The following is a 19,585-nucleotide window of genomic DNA, read 5'->3' as shown; positions in this document are numbered from 1 at the left end:
AAACATCTCCACATATATTGGAGAACAGAAGTCAACAGTTCAGCAGAGAGTTACATATACAGACCTATGCCCGCATTTTAGAATTTTGTGTTTGTTAGAAGTTGGCAGAATCCTAGATTCCCCCCTTTTCTCCCTAAATTAACCATCCAATACTGAGCTAGGAGACAACCATAAGAGTAAGAAATAACAAAGCTAAAGGCATCTTTAAGGCTGAATATTTTGATACTTACATATTTTGTCTTCCCATGGTACGTATTTCCTTTTCCATATCAAAGTATCATGGAATGAAGCACTTTGGCAGTATAGACCTGTAGCATTCCTTGAATGGTTTTGCCTTCACTTTTCCCAATCTGTGACATCTCTGAAACAGTGAGATATTAGATCCAGAAACACATGTATGAAAAGTGAAACAGTTGGTATCTGGTGCATGGAAGTTACTATTATTGTATCAGGAAAAAAAAAATAATATTGGCATATGCTTTGATTTTCCCCATTTTCCTGCCTGTCAAAGAAAATTTGCATTGGGGAGTCCAACTTTCACCTCTTCCAAGTTCCTGAACGGGATGGATAATTTTGTGCTGAATTTAAGACTAAACTCTACTAAATAATGTGAGGAGAAAAAGGAGAGAGGAAAGGAGGAGGGCAATATTGAGATACACTGGGAGTATAAGAGGGTTTTGGCGGGGCAGGAAGGGTTGGGAATGAGGAAAGGAGATTTTCATAAAAGTGGATGTGGAGTATGTATTTGGATCCCCTTGAATGTCCTTTGAGACTCACCAGTAAAAGATAGAATTATTTTTAGCTACACTGACAGAATTGAACTATACTTCTTAAATGTAACACCGTGATGGAACCGAACCCCGAGTGTGTCTGAATTTACATAGCTTATATTATTATTTACTTGGAGGCTGTATGCAGTAAAAGATCGACCTTGCCCAAGGAGAGATTTGGCCTCTGCCCCTGGTTCCTGGCCGAGGTCTTTAGAATGTTCTGCCTGAGAAGTGTACCTTTGTTTACCTGGAGGTCTTGGGCCACTCCGGATATTCTCAGCTAACAATGGTGGGGCTTTGGGCCATACAGTATCAGCTCTAACTCTGGTGGGGCTGGCGATTAAGGTCAACTACACAAGTAGTCAACCAAGTCTACATGACTGAACCCCACTAAAAACTCTGGACCTCAAGGGTGGGATGGGCTTCCCTAGCTGTCACAACTCATTGTGTATCATCACGTATCATTGCTGGAAGAAATAAGAGCAGTCCACACAAATCCAAGCTCTGTGTTTGCTGTTTCCTGGACACTGCCCTATGTGCCTCTTCCCCCGGCTGATATTAACCTGTACCTTTTCACTATAATAAACTATAATCATGAGTATAATAGTTTTCTGAGTTCTGGGAGTCTTTCTTGTGCATTACGGAAATGAACAGTGGTCTAGGAGAACTCTTGAGCTTGCACGAGGTGACAGAAGTGAAGACGGTCTTGGGAACCCACACACTTAGCAGAAGTACATGGCAAAATATATCTCTACACAAAATGTAACATGAAGTGTTTATGGAAAAGCCTTAAGGTGAAAAAGAAAATCAGATTTCGAAGGCAATATCTAGAATTGGAGACCAATCAGCAATACTTCTAGAAGAAATATTAGAATGCATATTCAAAATAGCAAAATGTGAAAAATAATGTGGCCTTTAAAGGAGTAAATCCTAATCCAACTTTTTTTTTTTTTTACAACAGGGATAAATATAGTAAATTGTGGCATATAATGGATATAACACATATGAATTTTAGTAAAATTTTCATTTGGTCCTAGGGTTTGACTCTCCAAAGCATCTCATATTAAATGGGATCCAAAGGACTATACATTTAACTAATGCTGTAGTGACACATGGAGAATACAAAAAGCAACTCATGGAAGAAGAAATCTACAAATGCAAGCTAGGACAGAACTTATTTTGCATGTGTATGGCATAAATTGATTTAGAATCATAAAAACTACAAGATCAGTAGGAGTTAGCAGTGTGTCACAGTAATTCTAAAAGCTAATAAAATACTGAATTCTCTAAATAAGAGAATGGCATGTGAGGCTTTGTCTGCCACTGTGCTCTATTCTGGTGAGATAATTTTTATAGATTATTGTATTCACTTTTAAGCCCCACAGTTAGTGGAAGAGACTTCAGTGCACTGGTCTCCTATCCCAGTTTAGCCACTGACAAATTGCTCTATCACGGAACTATTCAGGGACTCAAGCCCCCAGTTCTCCTCATCTGAAAATCCTATAAATTGAGGGCATCAGGCCAGAATCATTCTCAAATGGCCACACAAATCTAAAATCCTTTGTTCATCAGGAAAAGACATTATTAACAATGACCGTGGGGAATCTGATTACAATGCTCTGTATACAAAGAGATGTTTATAGGGGTCTCTGCTACTAGCCACCGATAAGCTGTCACAGGGGCTGGGTGAGGCGCCCCAGCTCATGGGCTTCTGTGCCGAGACGACCACCTGCTCCCACAACTCGTGGGTCCATCTTCCTTTAGTAAGAGGAATCTCGAGCTGTCTCAGCGGGCACATGGCTGGGAGCTACATGTCACCTGGCAGTGAGATGCGGCCAATGAGACAGGAGTGGCCAATTGGATGTGACCGACAGGAACAGGGCAGCTTTTCATCGCATTCTTTTTCTCTCCCCTCAGACAGGGCCACGTTTCTGCAGCTGGGGAGGCAGCTTTGATGGTGAGATACTGGGGGACAGCAGTGCAGCCAGACACTCTAGACAATGTCGTGGACAGAGCCTATTTCTGTTTTACTATGAGAAAGAGAACAAAGCATCTTGTCTGAGCTGTTGGATTTCAGAGGCGCTTTGCTACAGCCATTTAGTTGTGCCCTAACTTGTTCAGAAGCTGGGGCTAGAACAAGTATGCTGTCAAACAAAAGCCTAAAACGTGTGGTGTTGGCTAATGGCTCGTGCGGTGGGGAAGGAGGGATGACATCTTGCAGGCTGGAAATCCAGTAAGCCTCGTCACACCCTGGCCAAACGTCTGGCAAAGTTCTCACTTACCTTAGCTACAGAGCCTGTGATTCTCAGGCAAGGGATGGAAAAAATTCAGAAAGAATGAAACTAAAACTAAAGGCTATATTTTATTCAGAACTCTTCAGTTTTAACCTAAGTTCCCCCCGCCCCTTTTATTTTTTTGGTACCAGGATCTCATCCATGTACCATGTTACATTTAGTCATCAGTTCTTCCGAGGCTCTTCTTGGCTGTGATGGTTTCTCAGACTTTATCATATTGATGACGGACAGTTTTGAGGAGTGTTGGCTCTTCAGTGGAGATGTGTCTCATGTGTTCCTCATGATTAGATTGGGGTTACTGGCTTTTAGGGAAGAAAACCAGAAAGCAATTGTGTCCTTATCACACCCTATGAAGGATGCATGTTAGCCATGTGATTTCTTGTCATTGACGTTAATCTTGATAACCTGTCTGAGGAAGGGCTTATCAGGTCTCTTCACTGTCCAGTTATTCTTTCTCTCATCCCACACTCTACTGTGGAAGTCACCGTGCGCAGCCCACACATGAGAAGTGGACAATTATGCTCTACATCCTTGAAGATAGAGGAGTTATATAAAGTATTTGGAACGCTTCTGCATGGGAGATTTGTGTCTCCTGCATTTATTAAAATTATCTATTAATCATTTATTTAAACCAGCATCAGCTTACAAATCTTCATGTTCTACATTGGGCTATAATTCAACACTACATCACTTATTTAGTGGCTCAAATTGTTCCAGCTTTGGCCATTAGAAACTTTTTCAGTTGAATCCTATATGCTCTTAATATATCCACATTAATGTGTGTGTGTGCGTGTTTGTGTGTGTGCACGTGTTTGTGTATGCATGTGCATATGTGTATTTGAACACTTCCTTATTTTCTAGCACTATAAGATGCTCCAGATTCATTTTATGTACATCCTGCTCCAGTCCTAGAACCAGCTATTTCTCCAAGAAGCCTTAGTCCCTTGTATTGGAGAATGGCATTAGAAGTCAAGTTCTAGATACCAGCTATACTCATTGTTATTGGAGTTTCATTACTTCTAGGCCCTCTCAGCTGACAGAACAAGAAAATATATGTGTGTACAGCAATCGTGTATATGTACATATCTAGAAATATTTCTATACGTGATCATCTGTCTCTATGTCAAACTAAACCTGGATCCATACTGATGTACCCATTATCACACTGATCATTCTAGCCTCCTCCCCCTGTTTATCTGTGATCTACCACTCCAACTGTGAGAAATCTGATGCCCATTATCCACTATTTATTTAGTTGTTCAATTCCAGCATATATTTATAATGGTTGCAGAACTGTTAACCTGGACCCCATAGGAAACAACTTTATCAGCTAGAGTACGGTGTTCATGTACAGATACTTTTGTCTTGTCATTAGTCTGACAGAGGCCACTCATTTCCAAAGTTACTTAGGTCAGCATTTTTCCATTCAATCCCTTTAGTGAGACGGTGCCATGCATTTGTAATACAGTTAGATTCTTTTGGCACATTCTGCATTCTATCCTGAGAATCCCCTTCTCCAGATCACCTAAATGGGATTCTAAATCTGCATATAAGGTTCATTCTTTGTACTGTAAAATTCTATGGGTTTTGACAAACATACAGTGTCATTTATTCACTATTACAGTATCATATAGAACAGTCTGCTCTAGAAAATTCCCTTTGCTTCACTTACTCAACTCTCCAGCTTCCTAGACCCAATTTCCCTTAACCCCCAGCAATCACTGATCTGTGTACAGTTTCTGTGGTTTTTGTCTTTTCCAGAATGTCGTATAGGTGGAATCATATGGCATGGAGCCTTTGCAGACTGACTTTATTCATTTACCGATATGCATTTAAGAAGTATCCATGTTTCTGCAGATTTAATAGGTCATTGCTTTATGAGCCTGAAGGGCCGTTGAAGCTCATGAATTCCTTTTCTCTTGGGAAAGAAGGTAAAATTAACAAACTGTGACTGCCAAGAAAGTTATACCAAGATCTGAATGTTTCTTTCCACCAGATACATTATTCATATTGCAGCAAGGGAAGAGAACATGTTTATAAAATTCCTATGAGAAGTCTCTCCTAGATCAGAAATGATGCTGGCTGTTTCACGTTTCCACTTGGAAAACAGGAGGGGACTTAATTCTTAGTGCCTCGACGAAGTGAAGACAGTCATACCCAGCCCATGGTTTCCACTCCATTTGAGGGCTGTTCGAAGCCTCCCTCTCGCTCATCACCAGCTTGGGCACAGTCACCAGAACATGCCTGTTGGCTCCTTTATCCAAGTGAGCACTTCAGCCTGAGGTCCAGGACTGCAGGAGCCATTTGGTGTAATCCGCCCCTTGCAGAGACTTTTTGAAAGCTATCTGAGTAATATTTGAATATTGTTTTGCATGAGGAATAGAGGAACCCTAAAAGGTTTTCACTGGTCTCTGCCTGCTGGCATCTTTGAACTTCCATCTTATTATGTTTAAAAGGGGAAAATGCTCTGACTTTGGCCAACACTAAAACCTAGTGACTGTGTTTTATTTCCTTCATGGGTCTTATTGGTTTCAGAGATTACTGTGTTTATTTTCTGTCTTTCAAACTGCTCCTTTAGAGTATAAGTTCTGTGAGGGCAGGAACTTTGGCTGTATTGGTCATCACTAAGATCTGAAACATAGGTTCTAAATGAAGATTTTTAAATTTATTGGATACCAGAACAAATGAATGAATGAATGAATGAATGGTAGTAGATTATAAGACATGCATTTTTTTATATAGCACCTAGAACAATTCAGCAATTCAATGTTATAAGGAGAGGAATGTATCAAAGAAACTACAGAGACAATGATGTTAAAACATCCTTCTCCTATCACTCATAAGGCAATCATAATGTTTAGTTTCCTCTCGTCTAGTGAAAAACTGAAACCATTACCTGACTCATGTATTTGAACATTTCAGTAATATCTCTCAGAGCCATACTTCTCAAATGACAGGACAAAGGTCCAGTAAATAAGGTTCAGATGGTGCCAAACATTCGTACTGTGATAAAGCCAACATGCAATTCTAAAGTACAAGAAGATATAACATGTGTAAATATTCATGCAACCAACATAGGAGCACCAAAATATATAAAGCAAATATTAACAGATCTACAGTGAGAAATAGACAGCAATTCAATAACAGCAGGGGACTTTAATAGCCCACTTACATCAATGGATAGATCATTCAGACAGAAAATCAATAAGGAAACATCTGCCTTAAATGGCATGTGAGACCAGAAGGACTTAACAGATATATATAGAACATTTCATTCAAAAGCAATAGAATACCCATTCTCTCTAAGGGTACATGGAGCATTTTCCAGTAGAGATTATATATTAGGCAACAAAACAAGGCTTAATAAGTTTAAGAGGATGAGAATCATATCAACCATCTTTTCCAAGCACAATGGTATGAAACTAAAAATTAATTACACAAAGAAAACTAGAAAATTCACAAATATGTGGAGATTAAGCAACATGCTACTGAACAACCAATGGATCAAAGGGAAATCAAAAGAAATTAAAAAATACTTTGAGACAAACAAAAAATAGAAATGTAGCATACCAAAATTTGTGGGATGCAGCAAAAAAGTTCTAAAAGGAAGGTTCATAGTGACAAATGCCTACCTTAAGAAGCAAGGAAAGTCTCAAATAAACAATCTAACATTACAGCTCAAGTAACTAGAAAAAAGAACAAAGTCCAAAGTTAGTAGAAGAAAGGAAATAACAAAGATTAGATCAGAAGTAAATGAAATGGGACTAAAAAGACAATAGAAAAAAATCAATAAAATTAAGAGGTGATTCTTTGAAAAGATAAACAAAATTGACATGCCTTTAGCTAGATGCACCAAGAAAGAGTACTCAAATAAATTAAATCAGAAATGAAAAAGGAGATGTTGCACTGATACCACAGGAATACAAAGAATCATAAGAGACTCCTGTGAACAATAATACACCAACAAATTGCACAACCTAGAAGAAATGGATACTTTCCTACAAACATACAGCCTAACAAGACTGAATAATGATTCAGCGGGGAGCCTACTTCTCCTCTCCCTCTGCTGCTCCCCCTGCTTGTGCTCTCTCACTCTCTCTGTCAAATAAATAAACAAAATCTTAATAAAACAAAGACTGAATCATGATAAAATAAAAAAATCTGAACTGACTGATTACTAGTAAGAAGGTTAAATCAGTAATCAAAAATCCTCTAACAACCAAAAGTCCAGGACCAGATGACTTCACTGGTGAATTCTACCAAACATTTGAAGAAGAATTAATACCACTCCTTCTCAAACTCTTCCAAAAATTAGAAGAGGAGAGAACTCTTCCAAACTCATTTATGAGGCCAGTATTACCTTGATACCAAACCAAATTATATGCCAATATCCCTGCTGGGCATAGATGCAAAAATCCTCAACAAAATATCAGAAAACTGAATTCAACAATAGATTAAAAAGATCATGCATGATCATACCATGATCAAGTGGAGTCTATTCCAGGGACACAAGGATGGTTCAAAATCCACAAATCAATGTGTTTATACTACCTTAACAAAGTGAAAGATACAAATCATATGATCATTTCAATAGATGCAGGAAAGCATTTGACACATTCAACATCCATTTATGATAAAAACTTTCAACAAAGTGCCTATAGAGGGAATGTAATAAAGGCCATATATGACGAGTGCACAGCTAACATTATACTCAACAGTAAAAGCTGAGCGCTTTTCCTCTAAGATAAGGAACAAGACAAGGATGCCCATGTTCACCAGTTTCATTCAACATAGTAATGGAATACTAGCCAGAGCAATTAGGCAAGAAAAAAAAATAACAGGCATCCAAATTGGAAAGAAGTGTCACTATTTGCAGAAGACATATTATATATAGAAAACCCTAGAGGCTCCGTCAAAAAACTGTTAGAACTAAAAAAAAAACCAAACAAACAAACAAAAAACACCCCCCCAAAACTGTTAGAACTAATAAACTCATTCAGTAAAGTTACAGGATACAGAATTGCTACACAAAAATCTTTTGCATTCTTATATACCAGATAACCACAATGAGATATCACCTCACACCTGATAGAATGACTATTATCAAGAAGAAAAGAAATAAGTATTGGTGAGGCTATGGAGAAAAGGAAACCCCTATTGGTGGGAATGTAAATTGGGGCAGCCACTGTGGAAAACAGTACAGAGATGCCTCAAAAAATTAAAAATAGGAGCGCCTGAATGGTGCAGTTGGTTAAGTGTCCAAATCTTGGTTTTGGCTCAGGTTGTGATCTCAGCAATGAGATCAAGCCCTGAGACAGGCTCCACACTCAGCATGGAGTCTGCTTGAGTTTCTTTCTCCCTCTCCCTCTGTCTCTCCCCCACTGCTCGCTCTCTCTCTCCAATAAATAAATACACTCTTCTAAAAATAAAAATAAAAATAGAAATACCCTGTAGGGGTGCCTGGGTGGCTCAGTCAGTTAAGCATCCTACTCTTGGTTTCAGCTCAGGTCATGATCTCAGGATCATGAGATCGAGCCCTGCATCAGGCTCTGTGCTCAGCGGGGAGTCTGCTTGAGATTCTCTCTCCCTCTCCCTTTGCCCCTCCCTTACTCACTCTCTCTCTTTCTCTAAAATAATATATACATACATACATACGTACATACATAACTACCCTATAATCCAGCAATTCCACTTCTTGGTGTTTCTTCAAAGAAAATGAAAATGTGATTTGCAACAACACAGGACCTTAAGATCCATGTTAAGTATAGTAAGTCAGGTACGACAAACACAATATGATCTCTCTTATATGTGGAGTCTTAAAAAAACTAAAACAAGAAGTACCTGGGTGGCTTAGTCTCTTAAGTGTCCAATCCTTGGTTTTGGCTCAGGTCATGATTTTGAGGTTGTGGGATCGAGCCCCACATTGGCCCTATGCTCAGTGAGGAATCTGCTTCAGATTCTCTCTCCCTTTTCCTCTCACCTGCACTCTCTCAAATGAAAATAAAACCTAAAAACCACAAAAACAAAAACAAAAAACCCAACAAAAAAACAAACAAAAACCACACTGCCACCACCAAAACAGGTTCATAGATATGGAGAACAGATTGGCAATTATCACAGGCAAGGATTGGGGTGGGGGTGGGAGATATGGGTGTAGAGGGTCAAAAGACAAAAAGGAAAAAGAAAAACAAAACGTTCAACAACCCCTAGGCATCTAATGAAAGAGATCATCTCAGAATGGGGTAAGCAGCAGGAAGAGATTCACAGATCCGTGCAGTGTTGGAGCTGGCAGGGTACATGTTCTAAGTGTTCTAAATCTCACATTTTATTTTTATTAAAAAAAATTTTTTTATTAGGTAAATTTTATCCCCAATGTAGGGTTTGAACTCACAACCCCGAGATCAAGAATTGCATGATCCACTGACTGAGCAAGCCAGGAACCCTTAAATCTCACATTTTATTTATTTTTTTAAAAAAAGATTTTATTTATTTATTTGAGAGAGAGAGAGAGAGAGCACAAGCAGGGGGTAGGGGCAGAGGGAGAAGGAGAAGCAGGCTCCCTTGATGAGCAGAGAATCCAACGCTGGGCTTGATCCCAGGACCCTGGGATCATGACCTGAGCTGAAGGCAGACGCTTAACCCACTGAGCCATCCAGGAGACCCTAAATCTCACATTTTAAATAGTGAAAAGGCCCACATGGGGAAAGGGCATGCCCCAAGTTAACAGAGACATTTATGGGTGCCCCTGGGAAATGCTGAGAGTACTTAAGAATAGATGGAACCGTAAAACCAACTTATTTACATTGTTACAAAATAACTAGTAAATTCAGTAGGACACACACACACACAAATAAAAATCCACATCGGCATTGTTAGTTTGCTATGATGTAGACCAAACAGTAACTTGTTTTGGTAGAGCTCTGAATCAAACTGAGTAGGAAAACGTTCCAGACACTCCTGATTCTCCATGGTAGTAAACAAGTCAGACACCGCACTGACAAGGAGCGCCAGACCAGAGCTCATCCCTCATATCTAAGGACAGGAGGGGATGCCGTCAGACAATTAGGGTGTACAAATTACTTCTTGAAAACATTTTTATTTCTTAGCCTTATTAAAAGAAAGAATACTATCTTAAATCTTATTTCGGAGATGATTATATTTCTTCCATTTTGCTGTTTTAGAAGGATGTGGTCACGTCGCAGCCATTCTTTTTAGAGGTATCTCTTAATTAGCAATAGAATTCAGGACCTGGTATTCTGAGATTTAGGCAATTGTACCCAGGAAAAGTATGCCAGTAATAACATAATTAATTGGCTGCAAAAAAAGAAAAATGTGATCTTCCAAAAGAAAAATGTGGTCTTAGAAATGTGTATTCTCATAAATAAAGCCAGACATAATGAAGTGGTCTTAGGGAATTGGAAGCCTTGCTCTCTCCACTCTGTATTTATTCCATTTTTACAACAGCTTTTGGTTTAATTTAATACATTATTATAGAAGAAAGGGTCCATTAAACAGCTACAGAAAAGTGAGAAATATGTTCCTTTTAAGTTTTTTTTAAATGAAGCACTAAAAAGTAGAATACTTCTAAAATGATATTCAAATGATTTTTAATTACTACAAAGGCATTGAGATGTTAATACACTTTAAATAAAAGGGAGGGATACTCTTCCATCCATCCTTTTCTGCCACAAATTCCAACCCTAAGAAAATTATTTCTTTTGATCCACTCTGATAGCATGTAATAAAAGAACAATAAAACATATGGCTCAATTACCACTGCTTCTCATCAAGCATGAATTAATGAATATCAAATTATTATTAATTGTTTTTTCTGGCTTCCTCTCCATAGGACAACAATTATACATTGCTGTATTTTGATAAGCGTTTTGTATTTAATGCTTTGCGGACCAGTCTCTAAGAGGAACAGATGCTTGAAATCATTACACAGAAGAATAATTCTTTAAATTTATCAACATTTGGAAAAAGCCATGATGATCATTTAATCTCCCTAGTTGATGTCAGTTTTTCACAACTACCTTACACTTCCCTAAAATTCTGCCCTCTCTTCAATGTTCTGTATGCTTTCTTTTGAGAAAGTAGTTGCTATGTGCATACAAAATAGTTTGTAAGTTCAATTTCTCACAATAATACTAGTTCCTCACATAAGATTATTGAATTTTCAATTCCTCAAGAAAAAGCTCTTAAAAATAAAAGCTGTAGAGCACCTGGGTGACTCAGTCAGTTAAGCCACCCACTCTTGATTTCAGCTCAGGTCATGATCTCAGGGTCTTGAGATGGAGCTCTGTGTCGGGCTCTGCCCTGGCCGCGGAGCCTGACGGGGATTCTCTCTCTCTCTCTCCCTCTGTCCCTCTCCCACTGTGCTTCTCTAAAAAATAATAATAATAATAATAATGAAATAAAAGCTATAACTCAAGTAGTTCAAGAATTAAGTTAACCAGCATGGCATAGAATATAATAAATTGTGATCTCCGTAATTGACGACATCAATGCCAGTGACTGTTATTTATAGACACTCCACAAAAAGATTCTGTGTAACTGGCAGTTCATTTTATTTTTATTTCTAAGCTCTCTGTAACTGTAAAGTGCTATGTTATGTGAATAGATGCCACAAGCAAAAGAACATGTCTTTGTAATCTACAACCATTATTTCTCAGAGATTACTCATATACCTGGATTTGGAAATGCATGCAAAGAAAATTTAACAATTTATAATATGTCAACTATACACATCATGTGATTTTACCCATTACCCATAAATCCATGTTTCTGCTTTTAAAACATTCTATAAAAATTATATCTGTGGCAAATTGAAGAATATCATTAAATTGTTTAGATGTACTATTTAGTTCAATATGCTTAACAAACACATATTCGAATAGACTTTTGAAGAGAAAACAACACGTGCTTTAGAATCAGATAATTTGGGGAGCAGAAAGGGACCTTAGAAATCATTTTGTCTGGAAGGGTCAAGTGATTCTCCGAGGTTCATACAACTTTATATGAAACAGCTTTCTGCCAAACCTCATAAAAAATTTTCTATCAATATTTCTTTTGAGCATAAAAGAAACATATTTTGCTTTTTTGGCAGTTTGTCAGGATGTCAATAATGTCTGTAAATCCAAAGCCTCAGGGAAACAAAGATGAGAAAAAGGAAACTTATCTATAATGGCAGCCACGATGTGCAGCCCACATACGGGGCAGGGATGGATCTAGTAAGGGTTGACACAGCTCACTGCCATCAGAAGCATCATTCCTTTGACATTGGTAACTGGAACCACTTGAATTTTTCATGGCTAAATCTAGCCAGATACCAGATGGTTTCCTTTATGTATATGACCTTATTGAAGGCAATTAGATTATTTATGCACTAGCGGAATTGTTAGTTGTATACAAGAGTCGATCTTCAGTATAAAATCTTTTCTAGATGACATATTCTTAAAATAAAATTTTAACTTCCTAATGAATGCTTTTCTCTTGATTTCCATGTGCCAGAATTATTGGATCCACTTTGCTGAAATTTTTAAAGAAAATAACAGTTAGAAATATAACTTCAGTACAAACATAAGCCTGTAATTAACAATTTTTAAATAACTATTCATTGACGGGGTAGTGTTGGGTTAAGCATTTTATTTTTTCTTTCCACTGCATTCATCACTATGGCTTTTGGTCAGACACTGTAAGCACAAAGTTACCAATGCCTGGTACTTATATTTATGAGATGCCTGAGAATCATGTCTTTACTATAAAAAATGCAATGCATAGGGAGTGCACCTAGACAGGGAGGAGGACACAAAGACTTCTGAGTCTTTTGGTAATCATATCTCCTAAGCCATGTCCTGGATTTCTAGAAGACTGAAAGTTTTAGAGGGCCACCATGCACACCATGGCCTTTGATATAATACTGGATCATAATAAGACTGCTAAATTAAGAAGAAAAAGGAATATGGGAACTGGCTGGGGAAAGCAGAAAATAGAAAGCAAAGTATGAATATAATTAGGTTTGTTCTTGTAATTGATACTGCAGCCTGATGGAACGTGGGTTTCTGAGTATTTCTCAGAGACTTTTCCTGATGCAGCCTCCCAGTGCCTCATTAATGTCACACATTTGTCGTTAAATTCCATATTTTGGATCCCATGTAAGAATCTCACATGCTCCTCTTTTATTCACCACGCCAGTAAGACCTCAGGGAACGTGCCCTCACGTAGTGCTGTTGACCCGCTATCCAGTATCATCTCGGTTATTCTAGCTAGGTACCATCAAATTAAAAATAAAATGCTGATACTGGCTATTAAAAACTAATCAAGTTTCATAGGATTTTATTTTGCTAACTTAGTGTACATTCTGCATAGCGTTTAGATCAACTTTTAAAGTTTTCACACTGTTTAAAGAAAATGAGTTAAAAGTGTAAATCCTTAGTGTTTTCTTCTCATATCATTTATGCCAATTAAGAGCTCATAAAAATGCTTAGATGCTATATTTAATATAGAATTATATAGAACTAGCTCTAAACTTTCCATTTAAAAATAACATTGAAAATCATTTAGTGTAATAGCCAAATTAGGTACAAAAGTATATTTCAATGCAAATATAAAAGGTCATTCACAGAAATGGACTTCAAACAATTATCTGAGCAAAGATCTTTATTTTTGTTTAGAAAAAATAAAAAAACTTTCCAAAATAAGTGACTTCTTTAAACTTAGTTGTATTATGCCTGGTCTGATAATCAGGAAGACAATAATATATGTTGACTGATTTTATACCTTAAAATACTATGATAGTTTAACTACCTTCAGCTGAACTCTTAACTAAATGTAATTATTAAAATATTTTTTACTTTATTGAAATCCTTCATTTCAATAATATTAAGTGCTCCTTAATATTAGTAAAAGCTCTTAAAGAGCTTAACACTTACCCATGACTTTAGAGTAGCAAGGTTCACAGTGTATTGTCTGTCTATAAATCCAAATACTGTCACCCGCTTGTAAGTTTTCCAAAGGCTGTTTGCATATTTCACACTAAAGAAAAAAACAATATATGAAGTGTATACACATTATATATGAAGTCTAGATTCTCAGTATAACAGGATAGAAAAGCCCTTTCAATTCATTCAGTACCATCCTACATAACAACACTCAGTTGAAAGAGAACCCACAGGGAAAATGAGAATGTACTTGTCCAGGATCCTAATGTTGAACTTTTCAAATAAATTCTCACAACATCTCTCTACTCTAAAAATGTGCATTTCAGGGCAGATATAGCACTGAAGCTTCTACTTAACTCACAATAGAGTAGATAACAAATTTTCAAAAATTGGTTATGCCTATGACAAGACCACCACTCTATATCTCAAACAAAAACACAAAGCATATTTGTTTACTGAGGGAGAGTTATGCTGTCCAATTACAGTCTCATTGGACAAAACAGACCTTTGATATTACATATGTTTTAGGGAACAGTTTGTTTTGTGTTGTGTTGGTTATGGAGGCAGAAAAGTGTTGACCTGTGTTCTTTGGAAACAAGTTCACTGCCGAATGGCTGACTTTCAAGCATGAGGCCGTCACTGATTGGATGGTTTTCAGAAGTGAGTTCACTGAAGCAAATTATCATTGATCAATTCAATATATTCAAACAAGTCCAGGTGGTTCTCTATTATCATGGCTATAAGAGTAATACATCTTTTCCGAGGAGTGTGGGGGCATTTTTATTCTCAGTCGTATTTTATAATTAAATTGAAAATGGAAATAAATCATCCAAAATATAATAAAGGGAAATTATTGTTATTTACCAAAAGAAATAATCGGGAGAATTCTCTGATTTTAAAAAGTTTTCTGCATAACAACTTTAAATAAAGAGCTGTGGACTTTTATTTTATTGAGCAAATTTTCATAACTAAAAGGAAATTTCATTTTCTCATAATTAAGTAATTGTGCAATTTTCACATTTAATTTTATATGGAATTCTATATATTATGGCCTATATTGGATTTTTTTTCCCAAAATGAGGCATCATATATCTAATTGCTATGTGTCACTGTCTGAAGCTAATTGAAGGAGTAGCAATCAGTTGTCAAAGTGTACTTGACTGCATTAGGTAATTTATATCAACCACAGAACATCAGCACAGAAAGGCCCCTTGGATTTAGGCAAATGATTCTTAAATTGGTTGCCCTTAGATCTATCCAAGGAGCTTTTAAAAAATACAAATGCCCAGGGATCATCTTTGAGATTTTTTATTTAATTGGGGCTGGTCCCCAAGCATCCTATTTTTCTCCTAATTGTCCCCAGATGATTATAGTGTATAGCCCGAGTTGAGAACCACTAGTCTGGTTGAGAACCACTACCTCATTTCACAGAGAAGGAAACTGAAGCCAAGCTAATTAGGTGCTGGTCCAAAATGAGCCACAGTTAGTGGAAGTCAGAACCCGTACTCAGGCCTTCAGATTCCCAATTCAGTGCTCAGCCAGTTATACCAACAACTGTCATGTTGACCTACCCAATATTAATGTGAGAAGCAAAAGAAATGGCGTATAACCACAAACTGAAACATTCTACTACGTAAGCTTTACTTTTCTCATATTAAGCCACAGTTAGTTATAACGAATCATGTTCTCAAAAGCAGACTGAGTTTCAACTATTCTTAAGCTTATCAGTCCTAATTTCATGGCTCATGTAAAAAGCTGCTAGTTCTCTTCTCAACAATTTCTTTTTCTTTTTGGATTTCATGATCTTTTTTAAAAAAATATTTTTTTATTATATTATGTTAGTCACCATACAGTACATCCCTAGTTTTTGATGTAAAGTTCCATGATTCATTACTTGCGTACAACACCCAGTGCACCATGCAATACGTGCCCTCCTTAATACCCATCACCAGCCTATCCCATTTCCCCGCCCCCCTCCCCTCTGAAGCCCTCAGTTTGTTTCCCAGAGACCATAGTCTCTCATGGTTCATTCCCCCTTCTGTTTACCCCTCCCTTTCTTCTTCCCTTCCTTCTCCTACCGATCTTCCTACTTCTTATGTTCCATAAATGAGTGAAACCATATGATAATTGTCTTTCTCTGCTTGACTTATTTCACTTAGCATCATCTCCTCCAGTCCCGTCCATGTTGCTGCAAATGTTGAGAAATCATGATCTTTTTTTATGCAATGCATGATTCATTAAAATGTTGCAAAAACTTTTATAAAGAGAACAAGTGTTTATATTTTTACAGATTTAAATCTCTAGGGTAAGAGTAATAAATGTGTCAGTAATCAACTCTAAGCCTAAAGCCAAGATAGTAATTATAAACCTTTGAGGTTCAGGCCTCAGAACTCTGAGAAATACTTAAGTAGTACATTATTAATGTGGATTAGAGTGTTTCTGAAGGCCTTAACTTCATCTCATGTATTTCATTAAATAATTATTTTTATTCCGGTCATTATGCAGTTTTATATTTCGTTAACTGCAATAAACATATCCTTACCTTGAAGCAAGTAGAATGGCAGCAAATTTGTAATTCATCTAAAATCATTTTTGTTTCTGTGCCCAAAGGTTTCCGGCAATAAGTACACATATCTCTTTCAATGACAGACCTATAGGGATGTAAGCAATTACAAATAAATTTGTCATCATGCAAGAGACGATGTACTCCCCATAAAGTCATGTGGAAATGATATGTTAATTATGTTGATACTTTAGGAAATTGTATGAAAATCAGGGAACATTTGGGACTTACTTATTCTATTGATAGAATTGATTCTTCTAGTTACCTCAAAATGATATCAAAGAATTAACATGAAGGAAATTCTCAAATTACTAATTCATTAGCAATCAAGAGTGCATCTGGGCAGGGCAAAGATGTTCACAGTTTCCTAACTGAACTAGGTCATGAGTACCCCTTGAAGCTAGAAGAGGGTTTTGAATTATTAATTTGCATATGTCATAGAAAAATTATACTGTAGATTAATATAAAATTTTAGCTCTCAAAACATTCAATAGGACAAAAATACAAATCCACTCAAAAGTGTTTTGGTAAATTCACAAATGATGGGTCCGTGGTACTCCAGACTCTAGGGTCTAAAGTCCCCAAAATGCTCCCCTATAACAAATCTCTTGGTGTCATCTTAAGACTCAGAATACAGGGCTAGCTTTCATGACAAAATTTATGTTCTCCAACAAGATACAACCCCTCCACAAATTTGATGAGAAAAAGAGAGTTTTGTTATTTATTTTGGAAAAATAATGTTCAATAACTAATGAACCACAGATATGATCAGCAAGTCCAAAAGACCTCGGGTCAGCGCCTTATGAAAGGCCAACAGCTCAGTGATTCTTTTCCTTTGGGAAGGTACTAGGACTGCCTTAAATAGCACCTTGCAAAGTTCACTAGCTTCAGGGTGTTAGCAGGCAGGCTACATACACAATGGGGTGGTAAAATAAAAATAGCCAATATTTATATAGTGCTAATATGCTTTATACAGTCCGTGTGCTTTCAATGCACCTGGCTCGTGTAAACTCATTTATTTTTCACAACATGTTTGAGAAGCAAGTACTATTATTTTTACATCAATTTGCAGAAAAAGAAACTGAGGCACGGAAGGGCAAGAAATTTGCTGTGGTCATGCAGCCAGCTGAGTGGCAGCAGCAGGATCTGAATGAAGGCAGTGTGGCCCCAGAGTCCCTGTGCCACCTAGGCCTGCCCATGAAGACTACCAGGCTCCCAATGGGAAAGTGAACTAGTCATGCCCGGGAGCCTTGCTCCTAGGATCAAGCCCAGGACTAGAAGCAGAGAGGAGGGAAAATGGATGGAAGGAGGAGGTAGGAGAAGAGATTCAAGTAGATGAAACTTGTCTGGTTTTATACTTTCAGTCATTCTAGGAACCTCTTCCTAGTCCTTATATATATCAATACATATTTTCCTCTTTCAATTAACTCTAAAGGTACTTCCTTGTATATTCTGGGCAAATACTTGTCTATGGCTAATTCATATACATACATACATGTGTGCACACACACTTAAATTCCCCATGTAAGACTGTAAGCACTTCAAGAGTAGAACACAGGCACTCTCTATTCTCCTTCCAAAGGCACTGAAGGAGAAGCTGGGAATACAGAGTGAGACCGTCTCCTTCTTTCCATGAGGGTGGCCAAGCGTATGATTCGATGATCACAGCATATTACAGATACATGGAGGGAATTAGGAGAGCATGGCCAACAAAGCAACTATTCCCCGGGGTGGAGTCGGGGAGGCCTTGTTGGAAAAAGTGTCGCATGAGTTAAAGCTTGAAGACAGAGGGGCTTTCAAGGTGAGCTCGGGGAGGCGCAGAGGGGCAGGGGAGAGGAATTCCACGCAGAGTGAACAGGGTGTACCCAAGAGGGTATCTGGAGTGATTAAACACCCATCAATATTCAGCAGGAGCAAGTTCTAAAGGCCCATAAATAATTGTGCAAAGGAATTAGTCTTTATCCTGTAAAGTGGGAAGCCACTTTAAATGGGATTGAAATGCTTAGATAAGAACTCTGGGGATTTAGCTAATTTCACACAACAACCAACAAAAAAGTTGCTTAACTGGTCTTACAGAGAATTGACTTTTGCTCTGATGACTAAGAAACATTTCAAGGACCACTTGAGTAACAGAACTGAAATTCTTCATATTAAGAGCAATACTTTTGTGAAGAATGTTATCCTTCCTTAAGCTAACAACAACGTAAGCCCAGGGACAGTTCTGATGTTGGTGTCGTCCTTATTAAGATCATACTGTTAATCAAAGACCTTTTCCAAAGCATTATGGAAAAAAAAAAGCTCTGCTTTTTTTATTTGTTTTTAGTTATCTAGACAGTATTTGTAATTCTACTGCTTGCATAGATTATTGTATTCCTTGAGGAAATGTGACTTAAAGGGAAGATACTCGGAAGATCGTTGGTACTAGATCTTAGAAAAGGGACAGAAAGAGGATATAATTTTGATGCTTGGCCCATCCGTGTTTTTCTTAGCAAACGAGCATTAGTTTATTTTTTCTGAAAACATTTACTGAGTACCTGTTAGGTGCCAAACACTGCATTACAGGCTGAGGCTGTGCATAAAAATAAGACATGCCCTCACCCTCAATAAATCTTATGTCCAGCCTCGGCTACAAGGAAACGCCATCCGTAAAATGTTGTACATTTGCATTACAGCTGCTTTCCAGTGGTTGGGTTGAAATGATAATTATTTTCATTTAGTCCACTAGAAACCTGCAGGCTATATTCTCATGAGCATCCCCTATGTGCCCCACTGAACATTAAATGGTAAGAAGGGGATCACCAACAGCAAAAGCCTGGCGTCCGTGTACCGGAACTAACTTGCTATGCATTGTAACCCCTGTCTTGAGAAGTGAGTGTGGGCCCAGAGCGGGTCCTAGCAGCATATCCACACAGCTGTTTGTAAGGTGAGCTGGCTCTGGAAAACCACAGGGAGGGAGGGTTGAAGGCACAGTCAAGTGATGCAGTGAAGCCTGGACACTAAACATGTGGCATTCAC

General features: G+C 37.7%; 1 protein-coding gene across 1 annotated transcript in view; it reads right to left on the bottom strand.

Annotated features, from left to right (window-relative positions):
* Nucleotides 1–269: 269 nt before the first annotated feature.
* Nucleotides 270–19,585, bottom strand: part of SCEL (sciellin) — a 165,963-nt gene continuing 146,647 nt past the window's right edge. Inside the window, exons 31-33 of the mRNA XM_040620240.1 lie at nt 16,550–16,658; nt 13,999–14,101; nt 270–361 (exon numbers count right to left, since the gene is read on the bottom strand). Of these exons, the coding sequence (XP_040476174.1) occupies nt 270–361; nt 13,999–14,101; nt 16,550–16,658 (304 nt within the window). The remainder of the gene's footprint in view (nt 362–13,998; nt 14,102–16,549; nt 16,659–19,585) is intronic.

The sequence above is a fragment of the Ursus maritimus genome, unplaced genomic scaffold, assembly GCF_017311325.1.
Source record: "Ursus maritimus isolate PB19 unplaced genomic scaffold, ASM1731132v1 scaffold_10, whole genome shotgun sequence".
NCBI classification, from domain to species: domain Eukaryota; kingdom Metazoa; phylum Chordata; class Mammalia; order Carnivora; family Ursidae; genus Ursus; species Ursus maritimus.
The sequence above is the reverse complement of the archived record's forward strand: the minus strand, read 5'-3'. Positions and strand labels throughout refer to the sequence as shown.